At 43.2% G+C, this 20810-nt stretch overlaps 1 protein-coding gene across 4 annotated transcripts in view; it reads right to left on the bottom strand.

The window, feature by feature from the left end:
• CNOT7 (CCR4-NOT transcription complex subunit 7) overlaps positions 1 to 20810 on the bottom strand; it is a 232883-nt gene that overhangs the window by 43266 nt on the left and 168807 nt on the right. For all 4 annotated transcript variants that reach the window (XM_085642014.1, XM_085642015.1, XM_085642016.1 and 1 more), the window contains exons 5-6: positions 19390 to 19534; positions 1608 to 1718 (exon numbers count right to left, since the gene is read on the bottom strand). In XM_085642014.1, the coding sequence (XP_085498140.1) occupies positions 1608 to 1718; positions 19390 to 19534 (256 nt within the window). The remainder of the gene's footprint in view (positions 1 to 1607; positions 1719 to 19389; positions 19535 to 20810) is intronic.

Raw genomic sequence — 20810 nt, 5'->3', positions numbered from 1 at the left:
AGGTAATCTCCTTCAAAGTGACGGCTTTAGAAGCATCACCAAATTACAGATATCGGTTATATCCTATATTATGTGTTAAGCTCTACCATTTCTTTTTCTATCTAATAAGCTCACAATGTACTTACCTATTGAAGTCATGGGGCTTGCATATCTTCGTCTTGTATTACTTACATTCTGACTCTAGAATCTCTTGGTGCAGCGGCAGTCGGAGGATAGGGATGTTATGTTTGGTTATGCAGATCTGTAGAGCGGACTATGAACTGGGAAGGTATATTGGTGCTGAGCAGTGGGAGTATAGCCACACCTAAGGCCTAATGGGACTACTCAAAAAGCCAGGTTTTCAGCTTCTTGTGGAATTCATCAAGTGAGGAGGAGGATCTGGTTTCCGTCGCGTGGGATTTGTGCAAGTAGGAGTCCGGATGACCAGAAATATGCAGTCTGATGGGCACCATAACACCATGCGTTTTTCTTGGAAATAAACCTGCAGTATCAATACTTAAAGGGCGTACAGGAGTGTCAATTGTTTTTTTTAAAAAATTTACACTGAAAAGCAAAGCACCCAGATCAGCACTCTGAACATTGTATCCAGTGCATGAAGAGAATGAGGAGATAATACTGGATTTATACTTGCATCAGGAATACAATGCACTACACAAGGACTACAAAGCGGCCTTCACCGGCATACTACTCACTCAGTCATGGAAGACTGAATATACCATGTATTCTGACTCATATGAGTAGATTTGAAAGAATGATGTTGGAATAACTTTTCTGTACAAAACAGAGTAGGCACATTTTTCCAAGACTTTCAAGTCAATTTAAACTTTGTTGTCTCCAAAAGCGCTATCACTTGCCCCATCCAACTGTCAGTAAAAGTTATCAGGTTCATGAGGCGGTAAATACTGATCTTAAACAACTGCATCCTATCATGCAGAGGACTCATTTAAAAAGAAATCCACTGACTGATGCGGTCATTCAACATGATCAGAAATGGTAGGCCTTAGATTGGATGAAAGCTCAAAGAAACAGCGGCATCAATAGCAACTATAAGCTAAACGGAAAGCTACTTAACCTGTTGTATGAGGTCCCAACATTACGCAGCTTTCATCCAATCTAAGGCCTACCATACTTTTCTGACTCCAACCTTCTTTCTGGAGACAGACAAGCAGGAAAGACCACATCACATAGAAACACAACATGCTAAAGTCTAAAAGTAGAGGTTGCAGGGTTCAGACTGCCTATTGTGCTATTGAAAACAGAAGTAAAACTACCAAAATGGCAAACTTTAAATTCCTTTAAGGCCACAGCATACAATGCACCCATCTCGAAATAGGTTGAATGCAAAACAATCCAGGGGTTATATTTCCTGCACTAGCCCAATTCCACATAAATACCATGATAATTGAATTATCTGAAATGCCTAGAATGTGATGTGAACTATCCCACATCGGGGGAAAGGCTTCAATAAAATCCAAGTTGAGTTCTACGTCATAGAAACTCTCAAACTTGTTGTGGACATAAGCTTTATAGAACCTTTACAAGTATGGTTTAATATACATGGTGTATATCCATTCCTTAAATAGAGTAGGGAAATAAAATGCATATACTTCTCTCATTTTGAAAAAGGCCATTCCAGTCAGTAGCGAATCTGATCCTGCTTGATGTTGCGGTCCTATCCGTTCGAGTTCCAGCTGCTCTGCAACTTCTTGCAATCCACCCTAGAGAAATTAAACAAAAAAGACAGATCAGGCAACCAAGAAATTATGCTCATTAAAGTGCATCCTAAATGTGCCACCCCAAAGAACTTTGCTAATTCGAATCAGCATTTTTGCTTCCGATTACATATAGAAACCAATTAACATAACAAAACCTAATCTTGTTACCAAAGAAAGGATTATCATTTAGGATATGCAATTATTACCGCACAACTATGGCCATGAAAACTTGATATAACACTCCTCCAGGAGCGAGTCGTCTATCTCAGCATTATGCTGATCAGGCAAGATTTAAACAACCATGCTTTTAACATTTTAAAATTCAGGAAGTTGGGACAAGTACAAATATGCAGAAGAGCAGGTTGGGTCCGGTATAAAGCCTTGTGCGTTATGCAGCAGAGCTTAAAAATTGCCAGCTTTAACATGGGCAACTAATGAAATCTTTTTTAGTATGGGAGCAGAGGGCGACTGGGCTGGTAGATTGCAGAATAGCTGAGCAAGTGTTCTGTACAAGTTGTAGTTTGGCCAACAAGGTGTTGCCCGCTGCTAGCAGCAGTGTGTTCCAGTGATCCAGGCAACTGACTATAGGAGCCTGGACCAGGGTTTTCGTAGAGGTGGGTGGGAGCCGGGGAAAACCTTTTTTTTTTTTTTTACAGCATCATTGTGGCAAAACAGATGCCATATGAAGCATTAACTTGATCTCACATGATTAACGTTTGATCTATTTTTACTCCCAGATTTCTCTCCACTTGCTTGGGAGAAGGAGCTGGGCAAAGTTGTTCTGCATCCAGTCTGCAGGTAATTTATAAAATATATAGAACAAGATTTCCAGCGAGTACGCGCCGTTGTCCAGCATAGTCTAATAAGGCTTTTTGATAAAGATTTATACCCAACAAAAAAACCAAAAAAAAGAACTAGCCGAGTACTGTTCGCCGGCCCCCTATTATGACGTCTATCTCTGACGTTGAATAAATAGGCAGTCCCAGCCGCATAGTCCATCTTTGATGTTTGCCGCGATCGGAAGACGCGGAAGTAGCTGCCCGGGAACGTAGATCGTCGGACTTCAACAGGTACGTTCGAGACTGATCGGGGAACCGCATGCCGAAACTATCCACTCTAACGATTAGGCACTAGAGATACGTTGCCATTAGTTAAACTAACTCTCGTTTAAAAAAAACTTCGTGGATTCATAACGTAAGACCTGGCCGGCATGTTACACTCAAAATAAACGCTAATCAGCCAATTGAGATTTTTGTTCAGGCGGTTACTACGTGACTATGCCACGAAGTATATATATCCTTTACCATGTTCTTTCGCTTGGTTAAAAAACAGTTGAGGTCTATTTTGCTAAAAACGTGATAGTTAAGACACACGTGTGTACATTTTTTTCATACACTCGTTTCTATACACAGCCACGAATTGATTGTACCCGGAGCAGTAAAAGAATCCTTAACAGCTCAGAATTGTTTAACATAAGGTGAGCTATAAATCAAATTTATTATATTAATACAGAATAGACGCAATTAATAATGGGTACACGACTTCGATTAACCAATAGGCTTTGTCATACACAACCCTAGCGAAACTAAATGTAGTTCCCTCGTTTGTAGGAACAAAGCGACCTACAAAGAAGCACGCAGTGAGGAAAGTAAACAAGATGTCCTTTGCCCACACCCACGAAGAACTTTGAAAGGTATCTTTAAGAATTTTGATACTAACTGTGTAGACAGATGAAGAGGGGAGTCAAAGTTAGAACCCTCCATTTTGAAGCTCCATTTGGGAGCTTCAAATCTACAGGAAAAGAAGAGATAGAGTATGTTCAAAACTCATTGAACGAGATACAATAAGTGTTTTATTATTCCTTTGACAGCCCAGGGAAGTGCTTAATCGAAAAAACCATTCCCGCAGGAGCGCAGCAAAACCAATTAGCAAGCCTAGTGCGCTGGTCGCACAGGTGAGTTTCTCAAAAACCTAATGAGATTTCATCACTAAGTCTTCCTACTAGTGTGGAGTTAAAGTATGAATGATGAGTAATGGATCAAGTGATTAAATGGAAACACTCTTGATGCGGGCTACGTTGCTTTATAAAACCAGAGAATTTAGATAATATGATTATGGTTATATATCCATGAGGGTACATTTCTTGTTTGTACGAAAGAATGAATAGTTAGAAAACTGTAGTTGTCGCATAAACGTGAGACATGATATATATGTTTTAGACTCCTGTTTTTTTAAACAAAAAAAGGGGGAAAGAAAACATCATGTACATTGATAGTAAATATTGTTTTTCATTTGTGCCTTAGGCAAACGTTCATGGATAAGGAGATTCCATTTCTAATAGTCCTGAAGAAGGAGGTCACAAACTTCGAATAACCTCCGAAACGCGTCGATGCAATTCCGTTGTGTTAAATTTGGAAGGGGGCATACAATACCTGTGTCAAATGAGGAAGTTAACCCTTATTCAATTGTTGCCCATAAGGTTTCCGAATTAACTGGCTTATGACAAATTGACTGTCTTTTTTCAAAATCTCCTTGATTTGTGCTTTTGTTTTATTCAGTATTTTTTATCTAACTTGTTTTTAATGTGTCTTCGTTTTATTTAAAAACTAATGCATTTTTTATGATCTGATTGTGGTTAAAGAAACTTTGTGAATCAAATAAACCATTTAATTGATTCTTTATAAATTGACGTTGCCTTGCATTTAAGTGTTCCAATAGAATGAGTGATTTTGTGAATACTTGACCTTGGTAGTTGTTACCAATAACATGTGTGAATGAATTAGCAAACATTGGATTCGAAAAGGAAAACATTTTTTACTTCACAGTTTGTCGGAGCTCTATTTCCTTTTTGAGAATACAGGGCCCCTCTCTTACCTTGTTTTAAGTATGCAATTCTCCTCATACAGTGCGCAAATTGGTCTTTCACCTTTCAACTATGAGCTTGCAGTAATTCCTGAAGGTCAGGTTGGTAATGAGGTGATGCTTAATGAGGTGATGCTTACCAGGACAAATTTAGAAGAGGATTTGAAGTCTGCACCTATAAACATGTAGGTGTTCATTTATCTCATCTTATGGCACAGTCAGTCAACACATTGCTGGCCTTGAAAGATACATGAATACAAAATAAATTGTTTCTGTAGTGCGCGCTGCAAAACAAATGCAGAAAGAAGTGCAAAAAAACAATTGATGGACAGAATGCAGAACAATGTCATACATTCACCCAAGTACAGAGATCTGTGCCTAAATCCATCGTGTTTTTGCTCACCATGCCATTCCAGTTTGAGCCCAGCCATATTCAAATCAGTCTTGACCCTGTTCCTTGAGGGAATAGTCCAGCCCGAACTGCCAGGCCAGGTCCTCCCTGGACTAAGAAGTAACATCTCTAAGGAATAGTACATCCTTAATCTGCATGCAAGCAACGGGGCTCGGAGGGGAACTCATCATGATGGAGGCACAGGAAGTGCAGTGAATCACAGTTATCCAAACATGAAATTCGGAGGCTATGCAGGTCAGCTACTGCCAACTGCTGATGGCAAAACAAGCATGTGTAAAGCTGGAATATTTCATCCTAAAATACTTAAGCTAAATAATGTAGGAGTTTACTGATTCTCAATGTCTTGTTGCCAACGCAGGAATTTTGGGAAATGTGTTCTAATCTAATGAAGGTGAATGCTCAAATCGGTACATGGTGCTGTAAGAAATGCTTTGTGAAGGGCAATACTTGGGGACTTAATATGAGTTGGGCGGTCCGATCGACTGCCAAACCCACAGTGAAGGTACAGCTACTTCTGCACTGGTGTTTAGACTGCCCTATTACAAGTAGGGCAGTCAGACCGCCTTGGCACCGCTGCTGCCCCCAGGGATCCGTGATACCTGGCAGTCTTGCAGCGGTCTGAAGCCCCCAATATGCTGGGGGTGCCACTGCATCACCGTCAAGCACATTATGAGTTTCCTCACCGCCACAATTTTCATGGCGGTGAGCCCACCATAAAAAGTGTGGCGGCGAGGAAACAAAGGGGGCCCTACAGGGCCCCCTCTTGCGTCTGCGCCAGGGGATGCATGCAGGGGGGCGCATGTTGAGCCCCCTTGTATGCATGCACCACCAGTTCCTGCAGGGCATTGGCTTGACAGTCCATGCTCTGCAGTATTTCCACTGAGATGCCTTGCTATGGATCACGTATGAGCATTAGCATTGCACCGCTGTGAGCCAGCCACTACAGAACCGCCCGACATGGATTCCAGTTGAATTTCGGCAGGCCATCTCAATATGACTTTGGTGTTGTGGAAGTGGGGGCTAGCGTGGCGGCCCGCTGCGGCACCTCCAAAGTCATAATAAGGCCCAAAGTCAGTTATGTGTTCCCGGATACAGTTTCTGTATTCCAATTTTTAAGTGTCTTACTGTGCCCCCATGTAGGTTTTGTTGTAAGAGCACTGGATATTTTGATCACATAGATACTACTGCAATTCATACATTGCTTGATATTCACTGATACTCTTGTATGGCTTGTGAAGTATTTAGTTTTGCTCAGTCCTAATTCGCACATCGAGAAATTATACAGTGTAGAATCCAGTCCAGAAATTTGTAGGGATGGTTCTTTTTTCCACATACTCCGATCTACAAAGGATTTCTTTCAGGTTGGTACCTCTTCGAAAACCCATGCGACGGGTTAGGTAGCATTTTTCTTTTTTGTTATGAGGGGTGGTTGGTTATGAGTGTCTAATATTTTGTAGGACTCTTTATGCGATGATATACACTGTTGAAGTTGGTTACGCATTTTACTGGCGTGCCCTTTGATTGTCCTATTTACCATAGTCAATTAAGAGGTCCTTGTAGGGTTTTATAGGCATTTTATTGGATGTTTGATCAAGTTTAGATCATTCACTGCAATTACTTTTTGACCGCAGATTCTCCTTGAGGGATATCTTGTATGGTGGTTGGATGGTGGCAAGTGGTTGCCATTAGTGTTGTGCAGGCAGCTGTTTCTTTCTAGGACATTTAGTATTTGATTCGCCTTCATGTAGATAGTGAGGTCTAGGAAATCCATCTGTTTTTGGGGAAGTTCGAAGTTATCCTGATTTTCCATTTGTTGATGTCCATCAACTGAAGGACTCTCTTAATGCAAGGTATAGGCCCCTGCCATAAGTAAAGTATGTCAACTATGTAGCTTCCCTAAAAAATGCCATGTGATGTATACCTACTGCAGCCTTGAAAAAGTCCCAGGCCTGCATGCCACTATGGCGAAAAACACATTTTGGCTTTACTTCTGGATAAACTATACACCATGAAATATCAAACGGAAAATAAATAAGCACCTTTTTCTTCAACAACGATACTTGTTTTTGTACAAATTGTTATGTTGTAACAACCAGTAGGCTCTGTACGCTCATACTGAATGCCAGCATTTTCACAAACACTGAATGCAATACCCTTTTTATTGGTGGGCAAGGGGGACATACCCAGATATGGAAATGTAACAGCACAACCTCAGAATTTAGGGTACTGACGATCCAAAGGGTGACCTTCAACTTTTTCTGCTACACAATATAGTCAACCTAGGCAAATAAATTTGGTTCAACCAGGTCACAAAATTTTAGAGGCCTTGTCATCAAGGAAAACTTCACATTGTCTTTTTAAAGCAGCCAAGTTACTCTAAAGTCTCAAAGTGCATTACAGTGCCAACTGCAGCAGTTCATATTGAGGGGCAAGTCAGAAAAATAATCGTAATCATGAACCCAAGCTACTTACATGGCTCATTGTGGTAGAAAGTGGATGTTTATGAATTAAACGAGGATACCCATGAAAGAAAAGTAGAATGAAAATAAGATAACTCAGGGCAGACTGGGAACCAGAACAGAACCTCATCTACTTTGCAAGGAGAAGGGAAAATTGTTATATTACTAGAATAAAGGTAAATTGCTATTGTAGGAAAGCCAATACTAGCCAAAAGGAGTTTGGAAACAGACTTAACATACTTGAGTACTAATCCTAGAGTCCGAATGCGAGCAGTCGTAACTGTCAAAGATAGTATGTAGCAAACTATCAACTATTTAATCTTATATTATTTAGAGAAGGCTAAGACAATAAAGCACCGCAGTTAAAGCGGTTTATTTTTTCCACATAGCTGGTTTAGTAAAGTGGGTATTCAGGACCGCTTTTGATTTCTAAAGCACAAATGTGATCTCTAAGATGAATCCGAGGGATTTGAGGAGTACATTGAGAGGAGATATCACTTGATTTAATTGATAACTAAATATTCTCTTAGGGATGAAATATCAGGGAGTTCTCAAGATCACAGGGCTGGATTCCAGCAAACCGGGCTTGCTGAAATTATGTCTAGGAGGAATGATACCTTCCAGGATAGGTGCTGGAAGACGGACCTTAGTTGAATTAGAGAGACCATTAATTTTGAGAGGATTGTATTTCAAGGACGGGAAGACCTTCCCATCAGGTTCGCATTCTCTAAACCCATAAACAATCCTTAAGCAATGGTATGGTTAAAAAGATGTGGGTAGGTATACAACATTCCTCTATGATCGAGATATGTAATAATTTGTTGATGCTCAAGGAAAAGTTAACTCTTAACAGGGCAAGCTCATGACAGAAATGAGCTTATACAGGGGAAAGGAAAATGTTGCTTCCTCTGTAAGCACCTGTTTGTGGCATGTAGTGCTTTAGATTCACATTCTGTGCATAATCCTGACATTTAGTGTTGGGCAAGGATGTTTTCTTCAAAGAAAATCTTTTGAGTCACAAGGTATTATGACTTCTCTTGCTGGTAATGGGCATTACAACTCCAATGTTAGATTGTTTTCCATATGGTGGGTGAGGATATAGTGTTAAGCGAAGCGTAGTATAAAGATATGTCCACGCAAAGAGAAAGTAAGAAATATTAAATTGACTTCAACTATCAGAGGCACCCGGAGAGCTGGGTGGGCCAATGTTATTCTACAGCACTACATGCCACGAACAGATGCTTACTGGATAAGTAAAGTTTTCCATTCAAGGCATGTGTAGCTCTAGATACACATGCTTTGCATTGACGGTAAAGCAGTCCTCCCAAAACAACAGTGGCTAGCCTGTGGAAGTTGCAGTGGTTTGGACAAGTGGACGTAGGACTGCCTGTCCAACACTACATCCACACAATGTTTTGCAAAAGTATGTGGTGTGGACCATGCAGCTGCCTTACAAATATCAGCAATAGGGATATTTCCAAGAAAGGCCATAGAGTGGAATGAGATCTAGGAGGGATATTCAAGGTCCTTTTAGCTTTGGCATAGCATGTCTGGATGCACTTGAAAATCCAGCTAACGATGCCCGATTTAGAAATGGCTTTCCCTGTATGGGGTTTCAGAGAAACCAACAACAAGCGGTTGTGTTTTAAAAAAAAAAAAAGATGTAGTTATGTCAATATAGTACGAGGGCTAGATTAACATCTAATGTATGGCGGGCATGTTCCTCAACTCAGTCGAATAGAGGGAAAAATTCAGGAAGTTCAATAGATTAAGGTCAAAATGTGAAACCACCTTTGGGAGGAACTTAGGGTTGGTGTGGAGTACAACCCTATGTTTATGTATTTGTAAGAAGGTTCTTTTGGGAGGGAAGGGGGAGGGGAGAGATTTATATAGTGCAAACTCGACCAGAAGGTACCAGAGCACTTTACATGAGCACCAGTTGTGTTACAGACGGACACATTAATTTTATTACACACGGGGAGATTAACTGATTTGACCAGAATCACAGGATGTTGAGCGTCCCAGCAAAGACTCGAGCCCGGTCCCCTTGGCTGCTCTAGTCATTAGGCCACATCCTCTCCTCCAAGGTCAATGCCTGAAGCTCACTTAAACGTTTAAGGGAAGAGATGGCTACTAAAAAAAAAGTTACCTTCCAGGATGGAAAATGGAGAGGGCAGGAGTGGAGGGCCCAATAATCTTGTTAATACAATGTTAAGACTCTGGGGCTGATGGGACAGAGGGAAAAAAACCTCTTATATGACCTGCCATGAAGGCTTTAATGAGAGGAATTCAGAATAGGGAAATGCATTGCCTGTTGTGGGGATTAGCAGCTACAGCCGCAAGGTGTAGTCTTTGGGATGCGAAAGCTAAACCAGAAGTTTGTAAGTGAAAGATAGCAGACCAGGTTTCATATTTTGGCTGCTAAGGGGTCAATATGTTTTGAATGACAGTAATGAACACATTTTTTTCCATTTAGCAGCGTAACTGGCATGACACAAGGAGCAGGCAGGCGCGCCTCCTTGAAAATGTTTATGCATTCTGGTGGGAGATTATGGTATCCAAACTCTAGGACCCCAAGAGCCAGATCGCAAGGTTGAGAGACCTGGGATCCATGTGCCGGATTTCTCCATGGTTCTGGGTGAGAAGGTCCTGTCTGCTAGGGAGTGTCTCTAGTGGGTCCACTGCGAGTTCGTGGCAGGGTAGTGAACCATGGCTGTCGTGCTCATGTGGGTGCCACTAGTATGAGTGTGAGAGAGGTTTAACTAAGTTTTCGAACCACAAACTGAAATAGGGGGGAAAGAAGATGAAAAGTGTAAGCAAATATCCCTGACCAGCTCATCCATAATGCATTGCCCTTTCACAGGGAACTTGAAGGTGAAATTTTGGCATTTAGTGCTTTCTGCTGAGTCTGGTAGTCCAAAACACGTAAAGTAGTGGTGTAGAACTTGTGGGTCGAGCTCCCACTCATGGACTTGTTGCCGCAGCCTGCTGAGAAGGTGTGCAAAGCGGTTGTCCACTCCCAGCAAGTACTCCACCAAGAGGTGGATCTTGTGATGAAGAGCTATTTTCTAAATGTTTTGGGCTACGTTAGAGAGCTGAGGTTATCAGGTGCCCCCTTGTTTCTGAAGGTAATACATGGCTGTGATGTTGTCCGTCTGGATGAGGACTACCTTGCCAATGAACTGCTAGTAGTTCTAGGTGATTTATGTGGATTAGTAGTTGATTTTATGTGGATTAGTAGTTGAATGTGATTCCACTGAACTTAGACTGTAAAATTTTGTGAATGCGCTTCCCATACCGAGAGGGAGTTGTCAGCTGATATGGTGCTCAGTGGAACTGGTTCTAGGAATGGCAACCGTTTTAAGAAGTTGTTGGTGTTCCACCTTCGAAGACAGTGGCACGTTTGAAGGCCGACTAATATTAGATATTGCGACCCTCCCCTTGAGACCATAGGTGCGCTATGCACATATGTAATGGACACTTGTAACCTGGCATGAGGTACTACTGTGATGCATGAGGCAATTTTACCTAGGAGGCGCACAACTATCCTGACTAACTTGTTGATTTGGTTGAAACAGAGGAGTGAGTGCAGGAAAGGATTGTATCCTGGTGGTATTTAGGTAGGCTATGCCCATCTCTGAATTGAGTATTGCCCTTACAGGAGGTTAAATCTGAAGGGGTTGGAGATGGTATTTTAAAGCGTTGATGGTAAAGCCTAGTTCGTGAAGTAGGTTGATGGTGACTTGCGTATGTTGGTGACATTGTAGAGGAGTGGTACTCTTGATGAGCCAATCGTCCAGATAGGGAAAGATGTGGATGCCCTGTTTTGTTTAGGCGAGCAGCCACCAACGCAAGGCACTTGGTGAGGACCCTAGGTGAGGTACTGACTCCGAGAAAGAACACCTTTAATTGGCAATGCTGTCCGCTTAATACAAATCTGAGGTACCTGCAATGTGCCAGATGGATTGGAATGTGGAAATAGGCGTCCTTGATGTAGAGCGTGGTTATGAAATCGCCATGTTGTAGTAGCAGGATGACATCCTGAAGAGTGACCATGTCAAAGTGCTCTTTTAGTACAAGTAAGTATAGTGAGTAAACAACTGCATTCTGTTGATGGCTAGGGGTGTGTTCTATGGCTGCCCTTTGCAGGAGCGCTTGGACTTCATCCCTGAGTAACCTCTGGTGTTGTTGGAAGAGTTGTGTTTTTAAGGTGGAACATTGGGAGGTGTGGAAATGAGCTCCAGACAATAACCATGTTGGATAATATTCAACACCCACTTGTAGGAGGGGACTATCTGCCAAGTGTGAAACAACCCTTGGAGACTACCCCGAATGGTGTTATAGCATCGAGGAGAATGAGAGGCAAATCGGGGCTTATTGGTGGTGGCAGATTCTTTGGAGGATCCGCCTATACCTCTGCCCTTTAAATGGTTTCCTCTGTAGGAGCCTCGAAGAGAAGCCTGGGAGAGGTGCTTTGGGCTTGTGGCCACTGGTATAATGTGGAGGTTCAGACGGAGGGGGATTTTGGGACCTCCAAGGTATAATAAGCGGCAAAAGGACCCGCGATGGAAAGGGGTTTTAGGGCACCCATTGCTTTTGCCGTTTCATTGTGCTTTTTAATTTTTTCAAATAAAGTATCAGCCTTTGGGCCAAAAATATGTTTCTCCATTTTAAGGTAGATTAAGGAGATTTTGCTGGACTTTCGGTTTTAAACAGGAATTCCAACGTAAAAGGGCACTAGTTAACAGACCTCAGCCCCCACCCCCCAACGGCAGTATTTGCAGCATCTGTTGCACAACGTGTGGTGGTGTTTGAGGTCTGCTTCCCTTCCGAGACAATCTCAGCCTCTCTTTTTATGTTCATCTGGGAGCTATTGAACGAGCTCCTCCATTTCTTCCCTATGGGCTTGGCCATATCTGGAAAGTAGACCAATGGACTTGGCAATCCCCCAATGATTTGTCAATTTTGCAGCTACCCTTTAGCCTGCAGCATCTATTTTCTTACTCTCTTTGTCTGGTGAAGTGGTTTGAGTGTTGGCCGTTTTTAGTGCAGTAGCTACCACTAGACTCAGGTGGAAGCTGACCCCTGATGTAATGTGGGTTTGCTGGGGGAGGTCTTATATTTCTTGTCCACCATTGGTTTAATAAACCAAGTTCAAACAGGGTTGTGGAAAATGTCTGGGGTGTGACGGGCCACTGTCTAAGTATGGGGAGGTACTGAGCCGACCTTTGTTTGAAAGAAAGGGTCTCAAAAAAGGAAATCTTCCTCCAATAGCAAAGTATGTAGATCCACTTTATGGAAGTTGGCAGCCCTACCAATGAGGTTGTGGTAGGAAGTTGTGTCATCGGGAGGAGAGGGTTTTGCAGGGCATAGGTCAGAATCTGTATCAACTGGTGGTTCAGTATCATAGGTATCCTAGAGATCATCCTGTGGTGGGATGTCAAAGGTATCCCTATTGTCTGGTCCCCCTGTATCTGACTGAGGTGACCCTTGATGCATGTATGATATAGGATCAGCTAGAGAACCAGGAGATGAGGAGGAGTGTTGTGGTAGAGGTAGGGGTGGTGGAGTAGTGAAATGTAAAGGGTTTGTAGCCTTGTCCATTTTCTTTAGCTGATTTGGTGAAGGCACAACGTACAGGGCTTCTTTAAAGGACAACTGCCCTTTAGATGGTTGAGCTGCAATTACAGGTCAGATACTTACCCACCCTCTTGGATGTAGATGGATCATTAAGTGTTTGACAGGTGTCTATTTCTTCTTGTAGTCTATGAAGAATCGGTGTGACGGACCCCGATACATGGCCAACCTTGTTGCTGAGCTCCGATGTAGAGGTCTATCTTCTGGGCTCTGACAGCATTTTTTATTTCAAATACAAAGTTGTCAGCTCGAATCTGAGGCGGAAGCTGCCTATGCCGAAGTACCCGGCCGCAATGGTTTCTTCGGCGCCAAGCCAGGGCTGGGAGTTAGACTGTCTTCAGGCCAAGGTCAGCACTGACCAACAACTGCAGACATGTCTCTGGCGCTCCAGAGTAACTGTTAAACCCTTAGCAGAGGTTTGCTCTGCGTGGGGTCGGTGGCGAAGTGGGGGGTACAGTACTCACAGCTGGCTGCGGTGGTGGGAGAGCTTCCATTTTTGATCCGTCATCGGGGGGGAGGGGGGTTGGTTCGGGAAGGAAGGTACCTTTAGACGCAGCAGACGCTTGCGCATGGTATTCCCCCTGGATGTCTTGAGTTCCGAAAAGGTCCGTTGTGTCTTTTCTGCTTCAACGTGACATTTGGAGTTGTCCAGCCTGACAGTCACAAAGAGTTCCCTTTGACAGAAAGGAGCTGCAAGCATCACAATCAGCCTTGTTGTGCTCAGAGGAGAGAGACGGATTGCAGACCTGGTGGAGATCGGTCCAAGGGTATCCTGCGTGACACAGAGGACAGCCGCGGAAAGGCTTCCGTTCCATAACCATGTGAGCATGGTGGGGAGATATGCCTAAAGACCAAAGAAGGCCCCAAAGGGCAAAAGCCCACGAGGCCCTGAGGTCGATGAAAAGCACCAGATCGATTCAGGATTCGTTCATTAGAAAGGAAAGGAAATAAGGACACAATCGATAACAATACCGACTGAGGCAGGGCCAGTGTAGATTGAGAACAGTGCACTACAACTGTGTTGAACGGGAGCACGGGAATACACACCCGAACAAGACGGCGGAAGAAAACAATCTAATAATGGAGTTGATGTCCATGTGCATTACCAGCAAGAGGAGTCGCCGCAGTACCTTGTAACTCAAAAGACTTTCTTCCAATAAAAACAACTTGCACACATCTGAGCCTACCACTTGATGGTAGGATTATGCACAGCATGGGTATCTACAGCTACACAACTCAAACTCTGCTGTGACCCGCATCAATAAACTGACAAAAGTTTAAATTCAAGGCAGAATGTGAGCAAGTCAACTAGTCACAAGACTGAATTAAAAATAATAATTAAATAATAGTGTTTGAGACACAGGTAACTACAAGAAAGCACAGAGGAATCAAGAGCCAGAGAGAGGCCTGGAAGGTGCTTTTATAGGTGAAGCATCTTCAAAAATTCCTAAAGTTTGCATTAAAGGAACAAAAGATGACATTGTCCAACTTCTGAATGGTCCTATTTGACTATCATATAGAAAATCCCTCACTGAAGGTCTGAAGCTAGCTCCTAAAACCACAAAGAGATCTATTCCATCATCAAGGAGTTCACCACCCCAGAAGTCACAGCCAACTCCATCACTCCATTCCAGGAACTCTGAGTCAACTTCTCAAATGTCTTTCACAGCAAAATTAAAAGGATCTACAACTTTGGAAGGCAACATTGGGGAGAGGATGAAGCCTTGCGGTTAGAACGGTCGACCTCGAAGCTGGGGAACAAGGTTCGAGTCTCGGTAAGGTTGCTTAACATCCTTTGATTCTGGGCAAATCAGGACATGATTATCAAACTGCCCGCCGCCTACCTAGACACCCACCTAGGAAAACACCACTGCAGTTATGAAAACAGTCTACTCTGGGGCTCCAACAAACCCCTGCACACATCATATCTACCACTTAGGAAGTCCTCTAATTGGCAAAGACCTCTCCCACACATCATCAACTCCTCCATCGAATCCGCCCCCTTCCCCGAAGACTGGAAACATGCATCAGTCATGGACCTCCTCTAGAAACCTTTGGCCAGCCCCAGCGAAACACACAACTTCTGCCCTATCTCCCTGCTCCCGCTGCCAGCCAAAGCGATAGAGAAGACAATCAACCAACAGCTCACCAACCACCTGGAACCTTCTCAACCACTCCTAGTCTGGTTTTTTAAACAACCATAGAACAGAAATAGTACTTCTCACCATCACAGACCAAATCTGAACCCTACTTGACCGAGGAGATACAGCCGCCCTCATACTGGTGGGCCTCTCCACTGTGTTCAAAACCATGTCACACTCTAGCCTCATCAAAAGACTTCACGAAAAAGGCATCAAAGGACCAGCCTTCCCTCAAATGGATATGATTCTTCATCACAAGATTAACATAATGAGTCAGACTCCCACCATACACATCAGAGGCCCAAGGGCTTGATCTGCGGAGTCCCCCAGGTTCATCTCACAGTCTAACCCTGGTCAACGTCTGTGTGACACCTCATCATCAGAGCACACAGCATATCCATCATCTCCTACGTTGATGATACCAAACTCATGCTATCAGTGTCAGACAAGTCCACCTCCGCCAGGACCAACTTCACTGATTGAATGACTGGCGCTGCCGAAAGTACGAAAAAGAACTGCACAAACTCAAATCCAACAAGACAAAGTGCTGATCTTCAGGAACAGATACTCTAAGGACTCCAAGAGGACAGTGATATGCAGGAGGGGATAGAGGACCGCCACTCGGCCCAAGCCAGATGCGGTGGCCAACCCTCACCGGTGATCAAATATGCGCTTGCTGGAGAGTGGCTCCCAAGCCTCGGGTCCCGATTAGAAGGTGTGCAAGCGAGCCTAAAGTGCAGGGCCTCTCCTGAGACCTGGGCTCCTCCTGGGAATTCTTTATATAGCGCAGAGTAAATGGCGATCGCCTCTCACCGTTGCGTGAAACTCAGGTCGCACTCACCCAGTAGTCGCAGCCGCACTTGGGCTGCGCACGCAGGTCAACTCGCCACGCAGGGTCCGGTATAGCAGGGCCCAAGCCACACTGTTTTTGGGGCAATGTGTGCGGGCCGGCCCGTCACGGCAGTCTGCCTCTCTTCCGCCAACTCCCCAGGCACCAAAAGTCAGCATGTAGTTCCAGGCCCAGTGCACTCCCAGATCAAAATCCGGAGGCGAGTGATCACTGCAGGCAGACGTGAATGATGCACTGGGCACTGCGTGGCCGGTTGGTGGATCGGCAGACCCACCCCGCTCTCGCACAGTCACCGGGTCACAGCTGCAGGCTCCGGGGTGTGGTCTCGCCAGGCAGGCTCAAGACAGGCGCTCTGCTTAGGCCCCACACTGTTTCCACCAAACGCACCGGGGGGGGGGGGGGGGGGGGGGGAGAGAACAGGCAACGACAATCCCAGCAGTCTCATCCATAGTCTGGGCCCCATTCCTCCCTGCGGGGACGAGCAGATCCGGTCAGCAGTGCCAGAGACCCCACCGGCTCCACCACCTCGCCAACTCCGGTGTAGGCCGCACCACTGAGGCGTAGCAGGCCCAGCTCATGCACAACGTCTCCACGCAGCACCTAGTGAGGTGACCGGGGCACCGGCAGATAGCGCTCCGCTAGTGCTTTCAGATGCAAGGCACGAGCAGTGATTTTTTCGTTATGCTGTCAGGAATCCTACCGGATAGTTACAATGGCTTGCCGGAGCAGGATGCAGCCATCTTGAGCACCGGCAAGCTCCGTCCCTGCAGACTCCAGTTCATAACATTATCATGCTAGTGCTTAGGTAATCAATCAACGCTTACCTTTACTTTGCTACTTGGGCAAAAACGTGAATATTTAATATTGCTTTATGAGGAAACTATGTCAGAATATTCTAAGCAACATTCTGCCAGGAGTAATACTTTGATGTTAAGGTAAAAGCTAAACGAGCATTGGCATACCCAATAGGTCTCGCCTTTGGGTCCTTATAAGTGTTCTGTCAGTGCTCTCAGCGTTGCCAATGTTTTTAACCTATGTTATAGAGCATTGTGGGTGCTGTGCAGCATGTTGAAAAGTTATAATAATAAAGTATTACAAGTATTTTTGGTACCTTGTATATAACCAAGAAGATATTATGTACAACTGAATGACCCAATTAAAAAAATTATGACAGTGTAAAGGTGGTTAAGAATCAGGATATTGAAATGCAACTATGATTTTTCTGTGATTGTAATTTCTTACGCATAGCTTTGAACGCAAATTGTATATTATTATGTTTTCAACCGTGTAAAGCGTTCTGACGTGTACAATAAGAGGCTGGTGCTATAGAAGTCCTCAAAAAATAAAGGCATGGCATACATCTTTGAGATGCGCTGCTGTATCTTGCAAACTCTTATTTTGCGTCAATGCTTACACTGTGACAATAAGTGCGTTGAGAACAGTCCTAAAGGTTGACATCTAAAATCGAAAGGAAGTGCACGCCTAGACATTTTTTTTTCTAATCTCCATGCTGTTTTTATGGGGTAGATCAAAGGTGCGAGCGAGATTTTTCTGAGATATAATGTCTGCGTTTGGTGAGCCCCGATAGGGGTGAGAAGTGGCCATGAATGAGTGCCCCGTATGTCTGGCCAGCAGCGTGGAGCCTCAGTAAACAGCCGGGTGACACGAGCACAGGGCGCGTCAGTCACAGGCGCCCTACACAGCCTACGCACCAGTGGATAATAGCGCTCTAACTTGAGACTTTAAGCAGGGCCAGATAACCTCATCTCACATAATGTCCGAGTGTTAGCTGCTCTGTCGTGCGGCCACTTCAAAGGAAAGAAGTGCCTCACGGCCCTTCCCCTCTTAAGCCCACTTGTGCATAGAACCAAAACTATGTCAATTCCCTAATATCAGTAGGAAGTAGAGCGAATGGGTATTATGACTGTCAAGGTTCCTGCTTTCAGTTGTACGAGTAATGCGTACAACTGCTCCAACGTGTGGTGAATGGGGTGTTGTACCCAACTAGTGCTGTTTATTGTGTTGTATTTCTTTTTCGGATCACTAAATGGTTTTGCGTAAGAAGAATCAATTGATTTACCTCTTCTAAATCGAGGAATCAGATATAACATTTCAATTTGTCAGATGCTTCTTTGATCGGGAAGGGTCCTTTTTAAAAGCTTTTATTTACATCTTCCAAAAATTAAACACAGGTTCCACATGAATGTGAAGAATTGTCCGAAGAACAGCGTCCCGCGGCGTACCACGTTCTGCAAGTGGTGTGCGCACGCTGTAAGGGTGCCTGCGAGTGGTGCGCGTGCTGCAAGTTAGAAAAAACAAGGAATGCAGCTGCCACCCTGCACGCCGCTGCTCGCTCCCGCAAGCAAAACGCTGTAGGAGTGAACCTGTGCTAAAGAGGTGGGACATGCGCCCGCCTTTAGCAGGCTACAAAAACAAAATGAAAAAGGCAACAGCCAACCAAATGAGTGGGGGGTGGGAGGGTGGCGGGGGAGGCAGACCCACAAAGATAAGTGTAGCGTGATTACAAGAAGCCTCGCAGAGCAGCGCATGCGCGCTGGCTCAAGCTCAACCTAAAAAGGACTCTGCACTCTTTTGTATTGTGTCATGTCAGAACTAAGCTTCTAGAGCAGTTTGCAACTTTGGGCTAAAGCAAAGACCAGGAAATCAGCTGACCTATGCTCTATAGAAAGAAGCTTAACATTTTGATTTACAAAATAAAAACTCTAAAGAAAAGTGTGAACTCTTGAAATCAAGTAATTTTATTTAGTCATTTTAGCCACCTGAATGACTTTAGTAATTTATTTTTAAATCGAAATTGATTTACTTACAACTGGCTTAGATAGTATCTCACATTCATTAAACCATTCTAGAATAGTAGCTTGTAACAAAGATTTACTGACATACAATAATTGAGAAGTATGGCATTCCCACAATAGGAGGTGTAGAAGACATTTTTGTAACAAAATGTATATCTTCCTAGTAACGAACCCCATCTAACCAGTAATAAAAATCGGTTCAATCAATCTCTTTTTACTATTAATAGAGGCGTTCTAATGACTGTAACTAAATGTTTTGGAACATTAGAGAAGTAAAATTAAAGAGTTAAAGCTAAAAATGAAGAGCACTAAACAAGACTGTTGGTGTTAAATGCCCAATAAAACAATCTGAGGGTCGGCCATTGTAGTCAGAAAGCACAAGCAACTACAAGTGAGCTATAGTACACAGTTAAGTGAACACATCCATACAAGTTTAATGCTAATGGTAATATCCCCATTTCAACAAACTCAAAATGTAATTTCTTTAAAATGTCTACCTTGAGGTTTTTGCAGCTCTTCATGAGATACTTCACATCATAGATTATAGGGAAAAACAGTCGAAGGATTTCAAAGAAGTCTAATTCTTCTTCTGGCAAATTGGAATTGGTCAGGATTTTGATGAGATAGCCAAAATCATACCCACTGCAAAATCATTAAAAGGAAATCAAGTATTAGCTTTCATTACATGATTTCATTTTGAGTAAAGTTATGGAGGAAGATGGGAAAATACTTTATTTCAAATTGTAGTTCTTAGTCGGATACTTCATTAAACCCATAAAACAAAGTAAGCCAAAACACATTGACCTCCCCTGAATAAAAATGTCACCGTCTAAAAATATTTTGTTGAACACGGTCTACCCAAGTGCAACAATTTCTATACATTTCTTTAAAATAAGTTCCAATCAAATGTAAAAGATTAAACCAGTGACTAATCAGAATTGTTAAACCCAGATTACATGCAGGTAACGTTTAATTCTCCATTATGGATTCTTTTTAGAGTACAGAAGCATTGAAAAGAATAGCATGATCATTAACAGTAATATCCTACGCTAAGGCTACTCCAGTGGAGAAAATTACCGACAAAGAAGGAAACTTGTATGCACAGGGGCTTGGTCCATGTGTGTGTTTGCTATAGAGCAAATACCCAAACAAAAAATTAAATTACCTCGAAGACGACACTGCAAATTTCAATGACCATAATGTTACTGAGCAGACCAGTAGTTTTTTCCCATAGGTCCTGTGACATTGGATGTAAGACTACTTTAGAGGAGTCGACTGGCTTTCTGATAGAATCAACTGATGCATAATATTATCCACCTGACTGTGGACTGTACAGCAGAGGCTAGCTACCCTGTGTGGAGAACTCAAAAAGTTGTCTAGATAGCATACTCTCTTGTTCTCATGTGCATAATCATTTGGCTCCACCCAGGCCCTGGTTAGCAAACATGAATCTATCCATTTCTCTATTTTGAGCACTTTAAAAACTGTGATTGCTTTACCAACAGTAATTCAGTTCTTTATTATGGACACTTTCGTTATTACTTTCAGTTCCTCTTTAAATTATTAAAAATCCTGCTCCCTGTGAGATTTTGGCTGTTAACTGTTGTGCTGTATTTCAGTACATCAGCTTATATTTCACTGCCATCCTGTTGCTAAAGAATTCTTCTAGAAATCCGTTGAGTGGACATTTCTGGCAACTTCTGTTTTTTGGAACAGGGTTTCTTCGAAGCCAAATTTAAAACCCATACCCAGCTTCATAGTCTGCACTACTTTCATCTACTCTCACACCATTTACACCACCTAAAATCTATTTTGCACAACCTGGTGGTAGATCCTTTTCCTATTTGGAATCTACATACTTTTTGGCACATTCCCCCTATATTCTCAGTCCAGCTTCTTTAGGTTCTTTAGGTTTGAT

This window comes from Triturus cristatus, chromosome 2_2, assembly GCF_964204655.1.
Source record: "Triturus cristatus chromosome 2_2, aTriCri1.1, whole genome shotgun sequence".
NCBI lineage: Eukaryota > Metazoa > Chordata > Amphibia > Caudata > Salamandridae > Triturus > Triturus cristatus.
This window is presented reverse-complemented; position numbering and strand designations above follow the sequence as displayed.